Consider the following 20,742-nt stretch of genomic DNA (forward strand, 5'->3'; position numbering starts at 1 on the left):
TTTCATAGTTTTTCTTAACACATTTTTAAGTTGTATGTGTTTTGTTTTGTTTTTAAAGCTGTTTGTTCCTTCAGAGCCCATCATATCCTACTTGCTCTTCAATAAAGCCCAGATTTAGGGCTTATGATACTTATTTCTGTTTAATTAACCTGAACACATCACTACCTATTCATGGTGGGAAGGATGAGAGGCTGAGATGAAGCCTTTTGTTAAGGCACAAACCTTTAATAATAGCAAAAGAAATGCAGAAAAACCCTGTCCATATTATTCCAGTATGAAAGTCCTCCTCTCCACCCACATTTAATGTCAACAGACTAACATTTAATATCAACAGCTAGCTAGAACTTCCAGGCCTCCTTGAAGGCTCTTCCACTCTACTCCAGGAATATGTTCTCCCAAGTTCTTTATTTTCTGTTACTTCTCAGTACAGTGAAGCATACACACTATCACTAAGATAAGACCCAAGTTATGGTTATGTTGAGTGACATAATCTTATCCGTTCTTAAAGAGCTAGCCTCTTGCAGGAAAAAACCCTGAAATCATTAATTTCCCCCAAAGGTCTAAATAAGAATTGTGGAATTGCTATGAGTGATAAACCTCATGGTTCAATCATTTTTTTTCATCACTTCCCATCTCTTGATGTGTGTGTGTATGCATTTTTGTTCTTAATATTCTGTCTCTACACTGTAAACTCCTCAGGGCAGGGTATTTGAGCTGCTTGCATGTGGTTCCTGTGGGTGGAGTTGTTCCCACCTTGTATGCTCTTTGTCCCACCACTTCAGTTAAGACTGCCAGAAGCACTTGCTGCAGAGTATTTTGAAGGTAGTTTTGACAGTGGGTTCCTTTCTTTTTCAGTTTCTTAAATCAGTCTTCTGGCAGATCAGCTGGAGAGATCGCTAGCCTGGTGAAGTGTAACCACTTGCTTTAAAATCTAGTGGAGCGTTTCCCTTTTTGAGGGAGCTTTGATCTTTTCTGGAACTTAGGGTGAAATTTTTTCAAATTAAGTGACCATTGCAGGGTTTTTGCTTTATCCTACTGAAAACTCAGTTTACTTCAAATTTGCATTAGAAGGGATACATAGCAACATTTATCAGTGCTCTTAAGAGTCAGACTGTGGTTATTTTAAGAAATGCAAAATATTTTTGTTTTATTCGTCTCCATTTTTGAGCCATCCAGGTTATAAACATTTTTATCTAGTTTAATGGCAAAAATCCTTTTCTTACTCTATTAGGCAGCCATATGGTTTAGTTGTAAAATTCAGATTTTACAGCTGAATGTATTCCCAAATATGCTCCATGGCACTGTGTAGAAGGGAATCTATTTGCAATTTTACTGTGAGAAAAATAAGTTTAGTCTAAAACATTTTAGTTGCATTTCTCAAGACTAAAATATTGTTTCTAGAAGTAGTTATTTGAGGGACGAGCTCTAGAGACCAGATTAAGATCCTTCTTTCTGATATATATTTATTTTAGATTCTTTATACTAGATCTAAATACTGTTTGGGCCACAGTGATTATAGTCATGCTTAGTGGAACAAATGATTAACTGGCTGCAAATTTTAAAAACTCTAAAACTGAAATATGGTAAGAACATATTTGAGTGGCTTGATAATTTATCACATTATCCACCTTTTTCTGTATATGGAGAAAATGGCTGACTATTTTCTCTGAAGTTTTATGAACCACATTTTGCTTGATCTTAAATCTTGTACTGTGCATAGCTGTCTGCTTGACCAGTTTCAGCAAAATGTGAATCTTTAATTTATATTGTAGCCAATTTCTGCTGTGTTGCAATGGTGTAATTTCAGAATACATCCATTGAAGTCTTTGTAATTGTGATGGCAGAATGTGGCTTACAGTCCAAGGGCTTCTCTACACTATGGGCATCACAGTTGGAGTGCTGCAGTGTAGGTGCTTCCTCATTGACAGAAGGGGTTTTTTCCATCGATGTAGGTAATCCCCCTCCCTGAATAGTGGTAGCTGAATTGACTGAAGAACTTTTCCATTGGCTTGCTGTCTACACTGGGGGTTAGGTCAGCTTCACTATGGCACTGTGGTATGAATTTTTCACAGCCCTGAGCAGGGTGGACTGATTGAAATTAAGACAATTTAAAGTGGTGATTTAAATTACCAAGTGGAAAGCCTTGATTTAAATCAGCTTTTCCATATGTACTTCAGTTATTTTCTGAAGAAAGGTGCATTCTTATTAGTAGATATAACCATTATAACATGTTGATTCACAACTAAATGGAGCTTTTGCACAAGATTTGGTACATCTTTTTTGCTACTTAGTAGGGTACACTATAACCATATTTATTTAAGCAATTGTTTACGTTAATATTTTCAGATTCTTATTAGTTTTTATTTTTAGTATGTTAGAAAATGGTGACTCATATTGCCTACTTATGTAATTAACTCTGTTCATGATTTGTGACAAGTTGCATTAGAGTGGTAACTGGAATGTAATTAAACATATAACAGCATATACAACTTTTATGAAGCAAAACAATCTTAAATGTTGTGGATACATAAATTTCTCTTATAAAAAAACGTGTTTCACATTTATAGCTAAATGATTTATTAAAGGAACATAGGGATTAACTGTAGTCAGTGAATTAAACTGATTATTTCAGGTCAGCCTGGGAACATTTTCATATCTGCCGAAGTGAAAGTGACTGGAGCTTAAGTTCCTAATCACCTAAGTCCCTAGAAAATGAGATGAGCCTCCTAAATTACTTAAGCTGTCATTCAGACTTTTTAAGGTAGTAGATCTCATCTCCCACACTGCTCGTTTTTATTCATAGACTGGGAGAGACAAGTTTTCCTGCTTTTTCAACTCCCAGTTGATATCTCAACTTTGAATGTATTGGTCCAAAAGAAGAAAATATTCTTTTTGTGCCTGCAGGAGAGGCTACTGCTTTCGAAAGCTGGCTTAGCACTTCAGCAGACTCTGGTTCTGGGTGCTTAGCTAGTAACTTATACCAGTTCAGTGATGTGACTTTTTTTTTTTTAAAACATCAGCAAATATGTACTGCTTGAATGGTCACCTCCAGCATTGACATTCTGGTTGGCATGATTGATGAGTGATTATTAGATACCCATGTCACAGCAGCAGCATCTGCTTCAGCAGTTTGGCAGATTATCTTAGTGCATTGGGTTGAGAATATTGGTAAGAAAATGAGGTGGAGCAAGTGCTTGATCCACCTGCTTTTTTAATGCCAGCAACTTAACTTTGTTGTTGGGTATCTTTTTCTTCAGTGTCTCTTGAAGTTCTTCCCAAATTTCAACAGCCCCAGCAAAATCACAGAAATCTTTCTGCTGTTGGTCCAAGGCTATGGAAATAGGTTTCAGTATATTTTCTACATTTTTCTTTAGTCCAGTGTTGACTACTTTGGCTGTGATCGTTCCATCTATTTTGTCATGATTTTCTCCACAAATTATCAAAATAGGCCAGTCTTAATAAATTGTTCAAAACACTCAACCACTGAATTCCATTGTACGTCTTGGGGAGAATTAGTTTGTATCCTCCTGCTCTCTTTGGTGAAGCTGAAATGAATTGGTGGTTATAGAAGTGTTAGCAATTTCAACTACAGTTTGCTTTATTATTGGAGTCAAGTCATTAGCTGAAAGATACACCAAATGGCCATTGCACCCATGTGTTATAAGTTTCAGGTTCCCTTCATTATCTTCTCATCTTTGCTACATTTGCAGTATTGTCTGTGACAAAGCTATGCACTTGACACTTGAATGTTTGTTCAGAGCTTTTCCTGCCACTTCTTTTAGTATTCTGCTGTATGTGCATTTCCTGATGTATCAGTTATTTTTGTAAAACAGTCCCATTTTCTGTTGTGTCACAAGCATTAGTTACTAGATCATTGTGTACACTGCTCTCGCGATCAGAGACTCAGATTAACTAATTTCCCTTCCAGTGTTTTTTGCATGCCATTCAGTTTCCTTCTCGAACATGGTATCCTGCAACCTTCCAGCAATATCTACTCTGCCAGGTGATGCTTAGCCAGGTCATAATGATTGAACCATGTCAATGAAATGTTTATTCTGAAAAAGGCAAAAAGGAGACTTTGTTACATAAAAGATGAAGAAGCTCTTTGTTATGATACAGGTATGTTTAGTTGCAGCACTGCTGGTGGTACCAGCAGATAATTCTGAAGTTATAGACATTGGAAATGATGGACGTTCTTAACCCTTTATATCTAAGCCAGACTCTGCAACAAAATGGTAAACAAAAGTCTCTCATTCACTGATCGTTAGTTCACTGCCTTAAAAAAAAAAAAAATAGTAAATGAACGATTCTTCCTACTACAATTGTTAGTACCAAGTTATAAGATCATCTGACTCTATTATCTTTAGCAACATACCGAACAGCTTGGGGGAAAACACTTTTTTTAAATGTAAAAATGTATAAATGCCTAATAAAACTTTACTTTTAAACATGAAATTAGTATGTTTGTTATATTGAACAGTTAAAATCATCTTAGAAGTTCAGCAGTCATAGTAAAAATGTAATTGATTAATACTCCCACAATTAGTTATATTTAGAACACAAGTATTTTGAAATTGATACGTAATCCACCCAAAACACGTCTGATAGTAGTCTATCATCATTTATTAGCATAGTAGGACGTGGTAGTCCGTCTATTAAAATGGTGTAAAAATAAGTTTACCAACCAGCTGATCCAGATTGTTCAGACATGCCCACATAATTTTCAAAGTCATTGCCATTTGAGGAGCATTGCCTTTGTCACATTGTTTACTTTTGGCATGTGTTTCTTGTTTACCCAGAGTTACAGGAATTTATTGAAAATATTCTTAAATGTGATGTTATTTTTTACAACTTCCAGCCTTGGAAGTGGTCTCTCCTCTCCTCTTCTCCCCCCAGCCTCTCACCCAGAAAAACAAAAGAACTATAATCTAAGATGTCTGCTTATGTAATCCACATACCTTTTGCACTGCAGTATTTTATTTGTATAGAGATTGAGAGAGGTGGTTGAGAAATTGATGGATTTCTGTTTGTTTGTATTGCTGTCTGTGCACATGTGCAGGGAGACAGAGCAAGACCATTTATTTGAAGTGCCCAGAAACAAGCTCCTGGTAGTGGGCGGGTCTATGTTTTTCCAGGAGCTGAAGAATAAATTTCCATGGTGGGTGGAGTCACACATGCTCATAATTTGAAAACTCAGCCACTCAGATCTCAGGTAGGGAGAAGCTATAAAATAGGCTTATGAAACCACCCAGATGGGCTCAGTGGATGATCCTGATGAGATACATGATGGTGACTCCTGGAGTCAGAGGCCCGGTCCCAGTATGTATGGTGACTTTGTCAGTCTGTTGGTCCACAGGATCAGGCTTTTAATACAGTACATGACACATTGTGCCATATTTACAAAGCTTAACCTCAAAAGAAAGATGTTCCCCCGATTCTTTCTTTATATAGAAAAGCAGCCTTTAACTCACTGTTTTTGATAGAGGTTCATGGATTCAGCATTTTTTTATTTAACTGTTTGAAGATATTGTAAGTTTAGACTTTAACATATTTTGTATTAATTTCAGATTTCATTTTAAATGGGTTTGTTTTTTAAAGAAAACCTTATAATTTAAATGAAATAAAAATCCGATTTCAATAAACAGATTTGATTTAAAAAAAATCTGTTTTTAAAATCCACTCTGGGCTTGAGTGACATAAGCTATGTTGATCGAAATTTTAAGTGTATAGCAGGGATTGGTAGCTTACATTTGAAGGGGGATAGATTTATTTCAGAAATAGATTTGCATTTTGGCTTTAGATTGCACATTCTTCTGTCACTGAATTGGGGTGCAGTTTGGGACTTGCACATGTCAGTGACCTCTGTTGCAAATATTAAGTTTGGGTGCTTAATTACTATGGGGATCAGTGTGATATAAATAAATAGAATTGCATTGGCCTTATACTTCAGTATCATTTGGCCCAGTTGGTGCAGATGAGTATCTTATCCAGTGGTAACTAAATATGGAGGTGGGGGAGGGCTAGCTGGTTGAATCTCAGTCCAGATCAGATTGAGGTAATACTATGAGCATGAGGGAAGCAATTTTGTGGGTGGAGAGATTTGTTTGGATGCTTCAAAGGGAAGACTTTGCCTGTTGCTTGTGACACAGGTTCACAATCTGGGATTTCTGTTACGTTCCCAGCTGCTTCTAGATGTCAAGAAAGCAGCAGTGAACCAAAATGTTTTTTTGTCTTCCCTTGGCTAGAAGGTGAACCTTTTCTGCAGTGATCAGTGCTTGTATCCACTCATGGTTAGATTGCTACAATGCGCTTTATGGAGGCTACATCTGAAGACCAGAATGTGGGGGCTCACTTGCTTCATGGAGCTTCTCACAGGGAGTGCTTTAGACCTGTGCTCAGTCATCTGCACTGTCTGCCATTTTGTGTCAGGAGCATTTCAGTGTGTGGTTTTAGTCTGTAAAGCCCTAAATGGCTTGGGGCTTTGTTCATTAAGTGAGAGACAAACTGTGTGTGGTGCCACCAGAGCTGAGGTGCAGGAGCTTAGTAGTTACCCAAAAGGAGGTTGATAGCAGGGCAAATGGTCTTGCTCTGTCTTTCTGCACATTTTTGGTGAGAGGTAATCTGTTCCAGAACTTATTTCCCCCCTTTAGTTGACTTGAGCCTAAATCTGTTTGCGTTCAGGGTGCACACAGGGCCCTACTGTTCTCTCAGGCTGTTGAAAAGGGTACTGGTTAAGGAGACACTAAGCGGATTTAGGTGTGATTTTGATGGTGGGAGTTACTAATTACTCCTGCTGAGCTGAAAGGGTGAGTGGAATTCATCTTTTATTTCTTTTTAAATGCACATGCATTTAAAAACAAAAGGATGCATTTGTGTTTTAACAAAATCCAAATTTTTGTGGCTGCAGATTGGAGACCTGGTTGGTCATCTCTGCATTGGCAAAACAGAGAGATCCATAATTCAGTGGAAGTGGCTCTTGACAGAGCTCAGTCATTTTACCACTGTCATCTGCACAGTGATAGAAGTGCCTGAACCATGTCTGTGCAACTTATAATCACTACTGTTGCATGCATGGTGAATGATGGCCATCATTGTTCGTGTATGTGCCGCAGTTAAGGCTGGGCAGAGTATTTGGTACCTAATACGCTTGTGTATTTTACAGAATTGTGTAATACTTCAAAAACACTTTTAAAATAAAACTTTGTTTTGAAGCATTTGCTGCTTACATATTGCAGAATTGGGCTAGTGAGTGAAATTCTGAAAGTAGAAACAAACTGTCCCATTTTCTTTGTATTAACTGAAGGCAAAAAAAAATAAGCAGACTGCAGTGTGGTGAAAATTGTATTAGATGGTTAACATTACTTCAGTTCTAATAATTTTGGGTATTAGAAACATAAGGAAGGGAGATCTTAAGAGTCTTACCTTTTATTTTGAAGGACTGAAAGGATGTGTCAGTTTCGCCTTGGAAACTTACCTAAAATGTTTCTGTACTGTGGCTTGTTTCCCTCACTGGTGCTCACAGTGTTCTATAGGATTGTTCATGAGTGCCAGGTCGCTCAGTGAGAGGAGTGCAGAATATCCAGTTTTGATTTTATACTTGTCTCGGTAAACAAACTCCTCCTACCCACCTCCAAGAGAGCAGAATAAAAAATGACAACCATTTTTAAAAATTACATGCAGTTGGCTACAGGAGAAAATGGGATGACATTTTGGGTCTAGAAACCTCAAATGTGTCCCCTCCTTTTTTTTCTTAGTTCATTTTAGCTTGTAAACAAAAAAAGGTGTGTTCAGTGACTAGGCTTACTTTGGAGTCCAGCACAAGTCTGTATTTCCAGTCCCCTACACCCAGAGACCTTGCTGAGAAAGCTGACCATCGCAGCTTCTTTCCCCTCTACGTTACATTTCACATGGGAGAGAGTGATGCAACTGAGGATAAAACCTTTTACATGCTTTTTGCCAGACTGTTCTCTCTAATAACAGCTACATGCTCTAATGGGGTGTGCAGAGTGAGAGGAGGACAAACTGGAGTGGCTATGGCATGTAGACAAAAAAGGAGAGTGGTTGATTTGGCAACTTTCAGGGAAAATAACAAGTTCTCTTTTCTTGACGCATGAAAGATGTTTATTTTTGTAGATTTGCATTTCTGTTGTGTGTATGCAGATTCATGTACTTTGGGGAAGGGAACAAATAAGTTTAATATGGCACCATAGATGTGCCTGGCGCGACAAATTAACAAAGTCGCTGCTTAGAGGAATTTACAGTCTAGGTTAGATATGACATGACACAGGAAGAGATAATGTCAGGCAGGGGGCATGATGGCTGTCTTCTGCTCTCTAGGGTGTTTTTTGTTTTTACTATGCCTAGCACAGTAATAATTGGGGCCTTCTGATTCTACTATGATCATAAATAGTCTAAAGTTATGAGATCATCTTCTGCATTACATGCATTGTGCTGGTGACCTGGTTCTTTTTATAAGTGTATTTTTATTAAGTTTGTGTGGGAGTATGGATCAGTATTGGAAAGTTGCTGTTGTATTATGTAAACTTTAATATAACCAGCAAATTTTGGGCATAAGTTTTTTAGATATAAAATGAACCACAAAAGATTTGGGGGGTCGGAATAATCTCATGGTGGCTTTGTAAGATTCCAAAAGAAGGAAAGAATAGCTAGCTGTTTAAACATGCTATTAATTCTGTAACTTAACAAAATGAAACCATTGCCTCCTCAATTTCCTGAGAAAGCTGAGCTGCAGACTTCATGGTTTCTCTGCCAGACCAAGTGACCTCACATAAATATGGCTCATAAACTGACTTAGCTGAAACTTTAAAAAACAAAACACACAAACCTCTCACCCTTGGTTGTGATGAAGCCTGAGTATGTTCTGCTGAAGACAGAAATGTTTGAATGAAAACAGGACTTCAGAGTAGATTGATTCATCCACAGTTATGTTCATGGTAGCTGTTTAATTTACAGAGGCAGAGACAACAGGAAAGTCTAGAGCTCAGATTTCTCAGCATCTTGAGGCCCAGTCTGGTGAAGGTTACTCACTAGGCTTAACTCATTGAAGCCCGTATGAGTTCAGGGCATGCAGCACTACACAAAATAGGGCCCAGGCCTTAACTGTCTCAAATTTGGTTGAAATACTGGGCTAATTATACTTTAAAAAGGCCACATCTACCTCCCCCTTTTTCTGAATTGTACATGTTTTAAAAAAAAACACCAAAATTTTTATCAAAAACTTCATATTTAGATTTGACCCCAAACTTTGGCCTCAGATTTCATAAAAACAATTTACAATCCAATAATGTTTCCATACCCTTGTTTAAAAACAGGAAAACAGTTGGTTTTGTACAAACATTTCCCTGGCTCATTTGAAACCCGAACATTGAAGCATCGGAAGCTTGCAGTATAAGTATAAACATTGATTTTCATTGTCCGAACTAAGAAATGCAGAAATAGAGCCTTTGTCAAATTGGGTTTTTAAAATATTTCAACTCTTAATAATACTAAAATGGCTTTAGGAACAAAGGCTGCGATTTTCAAAGAAGCCTGTTATGCTGCCAGATCCCATTGAATTTCATGGCACTTGAGTGCCTAACTCCTTAAAGTGTATATCCCATCAAGAGAAATGTTTGTATACAACATATATGATTTGTAAGTTGACACCACTATCCTCTGAACTATTAAATAGCCAATTGCAGTTCATCCCTCCTGTTGTCACTACATTTATGATGGCCTAAATGGGTTCCAGGAAAACATTTTTAAAGAACTTTTTTTGCTTGAGATGTCTCTGGTCTAAAGTTGCAACCTTCTCTGACTTCTCATTAAATTCTGATATTTTGTTTTCACACACCAGGTTTAATTCCAGTCTCCTTTTTTCCTCCTTGTCACCTCACTCCCTGATTTCCAGCCAGTCTCTTTATTTTATTTCATTTTATTCTGTTTTTTTACTTGCCAGTAGTCACCGTGACAGAATTAACGTTTAAGGTTTTTTTTTTTTTGTCATCAGTTCTGACCATGATATATTTATATATGAACTGTCCTTAAGGTGGGAGTTCTTAGCCTCACTGTTTGTTTAAAATGGTGTCCATAATCTTGGAAAAGTCAGAGTAATTTTAAAGGAGATGGGTGTGTCTTGTGTCCTGGAAACAAAATGATATATTGATTAGTGTTGTTTTTTTCTCTCATACCTTTGCAAAAATAATCTCTTTTGACGAAAGCAAGAAATATTATTACTCTTGTAGTGTATATATTTTTAACTGTTCAAATGGACTTCAGTGAGGCCTACGGGAATACTGTAGCTGAAGTCGAAGTATCTTGTTCCGACTTAACTCTCGTCCTCACCGCGTGGGATCGACATCCGTGGCTCCTCCGCCGACTCCGCTACCGCCGCTTGCTCCAGTGGAGTTCCGGATTCAACGGGGAGTGCGTTTGGGGATCAATATATCGCGTCTGGACGTGCCCTAAAAGAGTAGGAGTAAAAGAAATTTTATACTTTTTGCTTTACTCAAATTCATTTTTTTGGGTAAAAGTTTCACATTACAATGATCAGGAGAGCTGATGCTTTACATGCCATCTCTCTTTGCTATTTGATCCTGAAAATGAAATTGCAATGCTATATTTGTAACCTCATGTTCACTTTCATGACCACTGCCTGGTGTCACAAACTCAGAATTATGACTTCATTGCAAGATCAGTCAGGATAACAAAATTGAGCACTTACCTAGTGCCTCTTGCCTGTGGGTCTCAAAACACTATGCAAAGGCAGGTGAGCATTATTCTCATATATTGCAGAAGGGAAAACTGAGTCACATAGAGGGGCTGTTGCCAGGATACTATGGTGACTGGTGTTCTATAAATAGAACACAAACTAGATATGTAACTTGCCCAAGGTCATGCAATGAAAGAGTGGCAGATTTGGCAGTTAACATCTGCCGCCTGCTTTGGAGAAGGAGAAATTACCCAGATTTAAATACCTGGGGTGATAATGAAAGGCATTCACAGAATGATTTGTTGAGAAACATTTTATTTGTGTGTTCTGTTTTTTTTAGTTTCACCTTATTTGTTCTAGTGAAACAGTTCCTTAAGGTAGTCTTTAAAATCCCTGTTCTTTGAAGGAAGTGCTGGCTGTGCTTGGAATACACAAAGGCTGTTATGTTTTCAGTACATCTTAAAAATGGTTAATGTGCAACTATATACTTTACTCACCATAAAGCTGTTCTCTTAATTCATTTACGATGACACCATGACTTCATAGAAAGTACAATAACTTACAGCCCACTGTCACTGTGCCAGTATCTTACAGAAGGCTGTTCAGGAAGTGATGTTGGAAATAAGTGTATCGATATCAACAGCATACCTTTCAGATTAATGCTTTTTCAAGTTTCTGGTTTAAAACTTGGTGCTTCTGCATGATAGTCTGTAGCCAAAGTTTGTCAACTTGTAATGTTTTGTCTAGTTGATCATTCTTCCCTCACATATGCATATATAATATTTTTTTAATTAGGAGAGTTGGGTACAAATTTACCACAGATCATCTACTAGAACAGTCCAAAAGGTTGGGCGTGCATTTAAGATTTGTCCAATGATGTTTCTTAGAAGTGCAAAATTGATGTTTGTAAAGTTTTAATGTTCGTCTGACAGACTGCCTTCAGTTACATGGTTCAGTTTTGAGGTTGAGGGTATTGGTGAAATCTACCTGAGCATAGCTCACCTGCATGCTAAGGGGTGAAATGGTTTAATAAAACGAAAGTAGCTGTTTTATAAACTGTAATGTAAAGACTGCAAGTGGATTGCAATAGCCCAGGGGTAGGCAACCTATGGCATGCGCGCCGAAGGTGGCACGCAAGCTGATTTTCAGTGCCACTCACACTGCCCAGATTCTGGCCACCAGTCCCGGGGGGGGGGCTCTGCATTTTAATTTAATTTTAAATGAAGTTGCTTAAACATTTTAAAAACCTTATTTACTTTACATGCAACAATAGTTCATGCATCTGATGAAGTGGGCTGTAGCCCATGAAAGCTTATGCTCAAATTTGTTAATCTCTAAGGTGCCACAAGTACTCCTGTTCTTTTAACAATAGTTCAGTTATATATTATAGACTTATAGAAAGAGACCTCCTAAAAATGTTAAAATATATTATTGGCATGCAAAACCTTAAATTAGAGTGAATAAATGAAGACTCAGCACAGCACTTCTGAAAGGTTGCCGACTCCTGCTATAGCCTTTTTTAAACAGAAGTCAGAGTCCTCTGATCTTGCAGCAGATGTGCTCCTGTTTAGGTTCTTCTGTTGGTCAAATACGCAGGTGGGTGCTTGCATTTCTTTTTAGTACATACTGGAGGATATATTTGGAAAAATAGTTTTCCTTATTTATGGTATTATGGCTAAATGGTCCTTGTTAAGTAACATACACGCAATATGTTAAATTATTCCCAGATACACAACTTCAGAGTTCTAGTAGAGAATATATTGTGTTTAAAAAGAAAAGCCTGTTTCTGTTCTTGCACCAGTCTTATGTTTGCCCGACCCAGTCTCCTCACCTATAAATTAAAGAGTCCCATCCTCGAAATCAGTTATCAGAATTTTTTTCAGTGACCGTGTAACCTGTGGCTTCTTCTCTGTTGTACATTAAACACATGGAAATATTTGGTTTGCATTAGGAGGGTGTGCAGGATTACATCCTGACACACGGCAGGGCATCCAATACGCTCTGTAAGAAGGGGTTTCCTAATCCATACAGGGAGGATGAAGGGACATAGTGATATCTTCAGCCTATAGTAGGAGGGTGTCCAAAATACAGCAGGGGAGTCTCATACCAGTAAATTGGTGTTTTCTGACTTGTATATAAAGGGTGGGTAGCAAGGAGTTGGTTGACCAGCTTGCAGAGTGTGCTGGTGGGGAGAGGATTGTGTGGGTTGTAGCTCATGTTGGAGACTACCACCGTAGATGGAGAGTGGGCAGTGATACAAGGGCAGAGTTACAGTTATTTTTTGAATATTAATTGTGATTTCTCTGACTTTGAAATTTCTGTTTAAAACAAACTATTTTAGCTAAATAAATAATATATCAGATTTAATTTAATAATTCTGTCTGAGAAATGCTTTAAAGAGACCAAAGGGACATCTTACTCCATAATCTTAATGAAATTGAATTTTGGAGTTGCGGGTGCAGTTTTGGTCAGGAAACTTTTTAGATTGTGTGTGTAACTGATAAATTGAGATGCTTTTAACGGTGCTTGTAACTTGATTATTTTTGTAACATCCCATGGGTGCCACATGAAAATAAAAAACTCTTCTGTTAGGCCTGTATTCCAGTAGTGGTCACAAAACATAGCTGGAACTATATAACTTGTGGGTTTTTTGTTTGAAATTGTTTACCACAATTTCACTGCAGGTTTGATCTCTAAGGTTTCAACAAACCCTACTCAGTGTTTGAGATCTCATGCAAGTTACAAGTTTTGCAACTGATGCTCAACTATCGCAGCACAACCACATGTGAAGCTACTTTGAAGTTGCTTCTTCCATGCTAATCTAGCTGCATATTTAAATTCCACAAATGCAGTATTTTTTTTCTCTGGTGCTCAAGGTGATTACAAACTCAGTTGATAGTGCTTGTACAGTGCAATTTCTGAGAAGCCTCATAAGTAGCTCTCTGAGGCTTACATTTCATGAGCACTCGTGAAAATTACAAGCTCCATTAGCATGGGGAACGTGGATTGTAACTTTCGCCAGGTGGATGACAAAAGTTTAAAACATGGAGCATGGAACTTTAGATCAGGAGCCACTTTAATTCAGCATAATAAAGAAAGGGTTCCCCAAATGCAATAGTCTAGGTGTATTAGATTGCCAGAAAACAAATTTTGAGGAACTTAGTGAATAAGTTGTCGTAAGAGGGACTATTAAATCCCATCAATGTGAAGGAAATGTTGGGAATCTTAAAATATGCTAATTAAGGTAAAATAGTCTACATTCCCTCTGAGAAAGAGGATTGCAAGAACCATAAAGCAGCCAATGTGGAATTTTATCAGAGACTGGCTCAAAGAGCTGAGGGGAGGAGGTTAAAACCTTGTACTGGAACAGGAGTGGCAGCAAAATGCTCAATTCAGTTAGGATTCACAGAGGAAAGATAAAGGCAGGAAAAAAAGCAGAACCAGTATTCAGTGCTAGCCAAAAGGAGGAATAAGAAGGACTTTTACAAACAAACATCAGGAGGAAAAGAAATATTAAAGTAGGTCCATTAATAAATGAGATGGGGATAAAATTTGACTGAGATACTTAAATCCTTATAACATTTTTCTGTAAGAAGAAGGGTAAAACCTTGAATTGGGAAGTAAAGCAGACCCCATAAAATAGATATTGTATTGTTTTTTTCAAAAAAGAGGTGGGGAAATTTGAACATGTCAATCAACTGATCTAGATTATACCTGCTTTTAGTTTGTATGCCACATTGGGCAGGCACCTCACTCTCATAGACCTACTTTGGTGCAGTATGTTGTAGACAGAATCATAGAAATGAGGACTTCTCAAGGTCCCTTCCAGTCATACAAGACCAGCCCTCTGTGCTGTGACAGGACCAAGTAAACCTAGATCATCCCTAACAGATGTTAATCCAGCCTGTTCTTTAAAACCTCTGATGGGGATTCCAGAGCTTCCTGGGGCTCTCTTTATTTATGGGGTTGTAGAAATTAATAATTTATTTTTTTTTGGTTGGCAGCATATCAAGCTTTGGTCTAGTGGAATATGGTGGGGATCAGTGTCTATCCTTATTAATGTTCTAGAGTAATATAAACAACATGTAAATTAAATTTGTAGATGGTACTAAATTTTGAGGAGTTGCAAATGATAGCGAAGACAAACAAGTAGAAAGCTTCAGATGAGAAATGTGGAAAGAAAAGAGTTTCAGCTTAGAAAAAATGCATCTATTACACTTGGGGGAAAGCAATCCAGATTCAACTAAGTGGATTCAGTGAAGTGGGAGAAACCTGGTAAACAAAAATGCCAAGGGAAATCCATTAAGATATGAATTTGCAATACAGGTGTTGACCATCAAATAGTCCAATGCAGTTTTTTTGTAGTGTATGCAGAGGGATCAAATAAAACCTCAGGCAGATATTTCCTCTTAGATTATAACATCTTTGAGCTAGGGACTCTCCTGAGTTTGTCTCGTGCCGTGACAAGCACATTGTTAGTGAGTGACAAGTAGCAATCTGTTATTGTGGAACTGCTGAAGAAGCCCACTGTGCTAGACAGTGTAGGAACACACACAGTCCATGGTATCTGTCCACCTTTGGTGTCACCATCAAAACTCTGAAGATAGAATCTAAAATCTGATTTAGTGAGATTTTAACAGCATACCTACATCATGTGAAGACTCTCTAGATATAGCCTAGCTAGGTTTTCAACAGCGTTTGCTGTGATGATATTCCTGATGGCTGGTAATTTAGCCATTGGGATTTGTGTTGGAAACTAATATGATCTGGTGAGAAGGTTGTAGATCTGTATTAAGGTGGCTTTCTCTGGTTCAAACTATAAACAGCCTCACCTTCATGTGAAAGATAATTCTATACCTTTTACTGATTTCCATTTCTAATGTGAATTGGGCTTAAGCACTCTTTTTGATGCTTTTGGCATGCAAGTGTGCCTTTCTTCCAGTTCAAGAGTGTCAGATATGTCTGAATCCTTGCTTGCCTATTTATAGATACTGTTGCTTGTATCTGTTTCTATTCTAGGAATTCATTTGGAACCTCTTACAGGGGAACGCTATTTAGAAGTGCAGGAGGGAGCAGAAAGGGGGCAGGGAGAACACAAGCACTGAGCATATTCCTGTGATCTGGCAACAGTGTGCATAGTGTTGGCCTCCGTCTGGTGCCCTATTGTTTTCCGTACAGCACCTTGTAAGCAAGAACCTCGGTCAAAGTGAATTCCCAGCACGGGAAATTATCTTCTCTTTGGTGCAGGCCTTGTATATGCTTTTTCTTACAGGGATTTGCAGCATGTCCTTGAGTCTGTTTTCATATGTGAATGGTGGTAAACTTTAAGGACTGCCTTGGAGTTGATAGCTATACCAGACTGAATAGCTGAAATCCACGTTCTCTAGTTTAATAACTGAAGTTATCAGCTCCCCTCTCCCATGGTAATGGAGAATTCTTATTATTCTGTTAATATCTGTTTAAATACGATTAACTGACTTAATCAAAATATTCAGTATTCTTAAAGCTTTTCACAGTTTAGTAGCTAATTTGTTACGTGAATCACCAGTCTTGTTAATAGTTGGTGACGTTTCTTCAATTGAATGTGAATTGCATGCTGTAATATTCCTGCTTTTGAGCTGTACATTTCTGATATTTCTTTAGTTTTTTTTATTGATGTAAATTGTTTAACTCAACCTGTTGAACTGTACCACTTAATTGCTTTAACAATTTTTGTTTTTTGTACCTCTTGGAGGATAGATCCATAGGTGGCTATTAGCCCAGATGGTCAGGGATGCAACCCCATGCTCTGGGTATCCCTAAACCTCTGACTGACAGAAGCTGTGACTGGACAACAGGGTTAGGTCTCTCAATAATTGCCCTGTTCTGTTCATTCCTTCTGAAACATCTGGCTCCGGCCACTGTTGGAAGTCAGGATACTGGGCTAGATGGACCATTGGTCTGACTCAGTATGCCGTTCTTACAGATTTTCCTAAAAGTACCAAAGGTTTATATCACACAGGATTTAAGTGGTACTTATGGACCAAGAAAGTTAATTATGAAAACTTTGTAAACCTCCATGGTAGGTTTGTCTGGTTAACTTTATCTGTAGATTGTCCCTTCTTGCCTTCTTTCAGGTAAAACTAGGTTAACTCCTGGTTTCTTGATGAGTGTACAATTGCTTTTTGGATTGTCAGCATACTGCTGACTTTGGGTCGTGACTGATACTGGAAAATGGTTCACTTTAATTTTTTTAACAGCTTTGTCCAACAACTGGAACTCTTGGCAAAATGCAAGCCTGCAGTGCCCTCATCTGTGCTTTTAGCTAGTGTTCACTGTACTGCAGTAGTCGACCTTGTACTGCTTTGAAATTGTCCTGCTGACATTTTCACTAGAAACATGAAGGAGTAATGGCACCGAGAAAAGCCAGTCATAGCATAGGCAGGATATGGGCAGACTTTCCTATATGGCTCTGGCAGTGCGTCTCTGACTTGACCTAACCTGTCTCTGTCACTTAAATCTTACCAGTGTTACCTGTAATAGTAATAGATGGCGGCATTGATTAAGCAGAGGTCACAAATCTCCATTCACATTTTGAACTAACCAGATGGTTTGTTTTTCTCTGTGTCTGAGAGCTCTGTGCCTCCCCAGTGCATTTCCTTCTGCTCCATGGGGAGCTGCTTCCTTGATCTGCAGTAATCCTGCAGCTGCTGTGTAGTTGGGTGCTCACTTAGTCTGCTGCTTTTCCCTACACTTAACTGGGAGATGAGGAGGTGTGAAGTATTGCACAAGTTAGTGCGGATAGCTTTCAATAACACATTGCTTTGCCCTGTGGGTTTTGGAGGTGATGGGAAAAATCCAGTGGGGAGCGACCAACCCTGCCCCTGCGCCTTCCTAAACAGTGGGTCTGGGTTCTTCACCCCCACCCACGGACGGCCTGCCTTGGAGTTGACTGGTTAGGAGGAGAGCGTACTACAGAGCCAGCTTTCTTTCCTTTTGCTCTTACCCAAGCCAAATTGCCAGGTCTTGGCTCCCAGCATATTAACTTAGCACAAGGCTTCTCAAAATTAATTGCACAATGACCCACTTCTGACAACAAAGATTACTACATGACCCCAAGGAGGAGGTTCCAAAGCCCGAGCCTCACCACAGAGGGCAGGAGGGCCAAAGCCTGAGTTTGACAACCACTGGCTTAGTAGAAGTTGAAACTCAGCGATGGGACCAGAAGAAGCATGAGAGCCAATGTGCTGTCCAAATTCTTGTAAGATGGTTGGAATCTCTAGAAACTTATGCAATAGTTGTGCTAATCAACTAATGACTAGTACTCCTCAGAGCAACTTGCATTTCTCTTGTATGGTCTGATGTTGGTGAAAAACTTGGTCTTTATGATGGAATATGAGGAAACTCAAACAGCTGCCAACACTTCCCTGTCTCAAGGAAAGAACTGAATTTCATAAAAACATAAGAATGGCAATATTGGGTCAGATCAGTGGTCCATCTAGCCCAATATCCTGTCTTCTGACAGCCAAATGCTTCAGAGGGAATTAACAGAACAGGGCAGTTATTGAGTGGTCCAGTCCCAGCTCCTGGCAGTCGGAGGTTTAGGGACACCCAGGCTATAGGGTTGCATCCCTGACCATCATTGCTAATAACCTTTGATGTACCTGTCTTCCATGAACTTATTCTGTTTTTGAACCTAGTTATACCTTTGACCTTCATAACTTCCCCTGGCAATGGGTTCCATAGGTTGATTGTGTGTTGTGACAAGAAGTACTTCCTTAGGTTTGTTTTAAACTTACTCTATACTAATTTCATTGGGGACCCCTGGCTCTTGTGCTATGTGAAGGGGTAAATAAAATTCTAATTCACTTTGTCCATACCATTCATGATATTGTTGTCCTCTATCATATCCCCCCTCAGTCATCTCTTTTCTAAGATAAGTCAGTCTTTAATCTTTCCTCTTATGAAAGCTGTTCCAGCCCCCTAATCATTTTTGTTGCCATTCTCTGTACTTTTTCCAATTCTAATATTTTTTTGAGATGGAGTGACCAGAACTGCATGCAGTATTCCAGGTGTAGATGTCCCATGGATTTATATAGTGAAATTAAGATATTTTCTGTTTTAACCCTTGCCTAACATTTTGTTACCATTTTTGTCTGCTGCCGCTGGTTGAGTAGATGTTTTCAGAGTACTATCCATGATGACCCCAAGATCTTTCTTGATCAGTAATAGCTAATTTAGACCCTATTATATTGTATGTATAGCTGGGATTATATTTTCAGTGTGCATTATTTTGCATATATCAGCACTGAATTTCCTCTTTCATTTTGTTGTCCAGTCAGCCAGTTTTGTTAGATACCTTTTGTGAGTTAACGTTTTGCAGTCTGCTTTGGACTTAATTATCTTGAGTAATTTTGTATCATCTGCAGACTTTGCCACCTTGCTGTTTATCCCTTTTCTAAGATAATTTATGAATATGTGGAACTGCACGTTTCCCGGTACAGATCCTTGGGGGACCCTGCTATTTACCCCTTTCCACTGTGAAAACTGATAATTTATTCCTGACTTCTTGTTTCCTATCTTTTAACCTGTTACTGGTCTGTGAGAGGACCTTCCTTCTTATCCCATGACTGCTTGATTTACTTCAGAGCCTTTGGTAAGGGACCTTGTCAAAGGGTTTCTGAAAGTCTAGGTATACTGTATCCACTGGATCACCCTTGTTCAGATGTTTTTTTTAATTCCCTCCAAGAATTGTAATAGATTGGTGGGGCATGATTTCTCTTTAGAAAAGCCATGTTTACTCTTCCCAAATGTATTGTGTTCTTTACTATAGTTTCAACTTGTTTGCATGGTATTGAAGTTAGGTTTACGGTTGCCTGGATTGCCTCTAGAGTTGTTTTTAAATTGGCATTGCATTAGTTATCCTCCATTCATCTGATACAGAAGCTGATTTAAGTGGTAGGTTTCATACCATAGTTAGTAGTTCTGCAGTTTCATATTTGAGTTCCTTCAGAACTCTTGGGTGAATACGATCTGATTCTGTTGATTTATTACTGTTTAATTTATCAATTTGTTTGAAAACCACCTCTGTTGATACTTCAGTCTGGAACAGTTCCTCAGATTTGTCACTTGAAAGGAATGGCTAAGGTGTGGGGATCTCTCTCCTATCCTAGAAAAGCAGCAAAGAATCCTGTGGCACCTTATAGACTAACAGACGTTTTGGAGCATGAGCTTTCGTGGGTGAATACCCACTTCGTCGGATGCACGTAGTGGAAATTTCCAGGGGCAGGTATATATATGTGCAAGCAAGAAGCAGGCTAGAGATAACAGTTAGTTCACTCAGAGAGGATGAGGCCCTGTTTCTAGCGTTGAGGTGTGAAAACAAGAGAGGAGAACTGGTTTTGTAGTTGGCAAGCCATCACAAGTCTTTGTTTAAATCCTGGCTGATGGGTGTCAAATTTGCAGATGAACTGAAGCTCAGCATTTCTCTTTGAAGTCTGGTCCTGAGTTTTTTGCTGCAGGTGGCCACCTTAAGATCTGCTATGGTGTGGCCAGGGAGGTTGAAGTGTTCTTCCTACAGGTTTTGTATTTGCCATTCCTAATATCTGATTTTGTGTCCATTATCCTTTTCCGTGAGACTGTTCCGTTTGGCCGATGTACATAGCAGAGGGCATTGCTGGCATATGATGGGCGTATATACATTGTGGACGGCAGTGCGTGATGAACGTCTGGTGATGGTGTGGTGATCTGTTTAGGTTCTGTAATGGTGTCTTGGGTGGTAGTAATTGTGGGAGAGTTGACCATCGGAGTCGTGTCTGGATTGAGTGTCTGAGTTAGAGTTAACTATGGTTTGCCAGTGTTGCAGTTACTGGCGTGAGAGTATGCTTCAGGTTGGGAGAGTTGTTCTGTGGGTGGGACTGGTCCTGCACCCAAGGCCTGTTGAAAGTGTGTGGATCGTTGTACAGTATGGGTTTGTAGATCCTGCATGACGTTATATGGAGGGTTTCGCTGGGGCTGTATTGTAATGGGCATATGGAGTCCTGTTGGTTCTT

The 20,742-nt window shown here is 38.8% G+C and overlaps 1 protein-coding gene across 3 annotated transcripts in view; it reads left to right on the plus strand.

The window, feature by feature from the left end:
- UBAP2 (ubiquitin associated protein 2) overlaps positions 1-20,742 on the plus strand; it is a 154,600-nt gene that overhangs the window by 15,335 nt on the left and 118,523 nt on the right. Inside the window, exon 2 of one of the 3 annotated variants that reach the window (XM_032779853.2) lies at positions 3,929-4,119. In XM_032779853.2, the coding sequence (XP_032635744.1) occupies positions 4,047-4,119 (73 nt within the window). In that variant the 5' untranslated portion in view covers positions 3,929-4,046. Of the gene's footprint in view, positions 1-3,736; positions 4,120-20,742 lie in introns of those variants that run through there. The other 2 variants (XM_075066824.1, XM_075066823.1) reach the window with 2 other exon arrangements.

Source organism: Chelonoidis abingdonii, chromosome 6 (assembly GCF_003597395.2).
Source record: "Chelonoidis abingdonii isolate Lonesome George chromosome 6, CheloAbing_2.0, whole genome shotgun sequence".
Classification (NCBI taxonomy): Eukaryota; Metazoa; Chordata; order Testudines; family Testudinidae; genus Chelonoidis; species Chelonoidis abingdonii.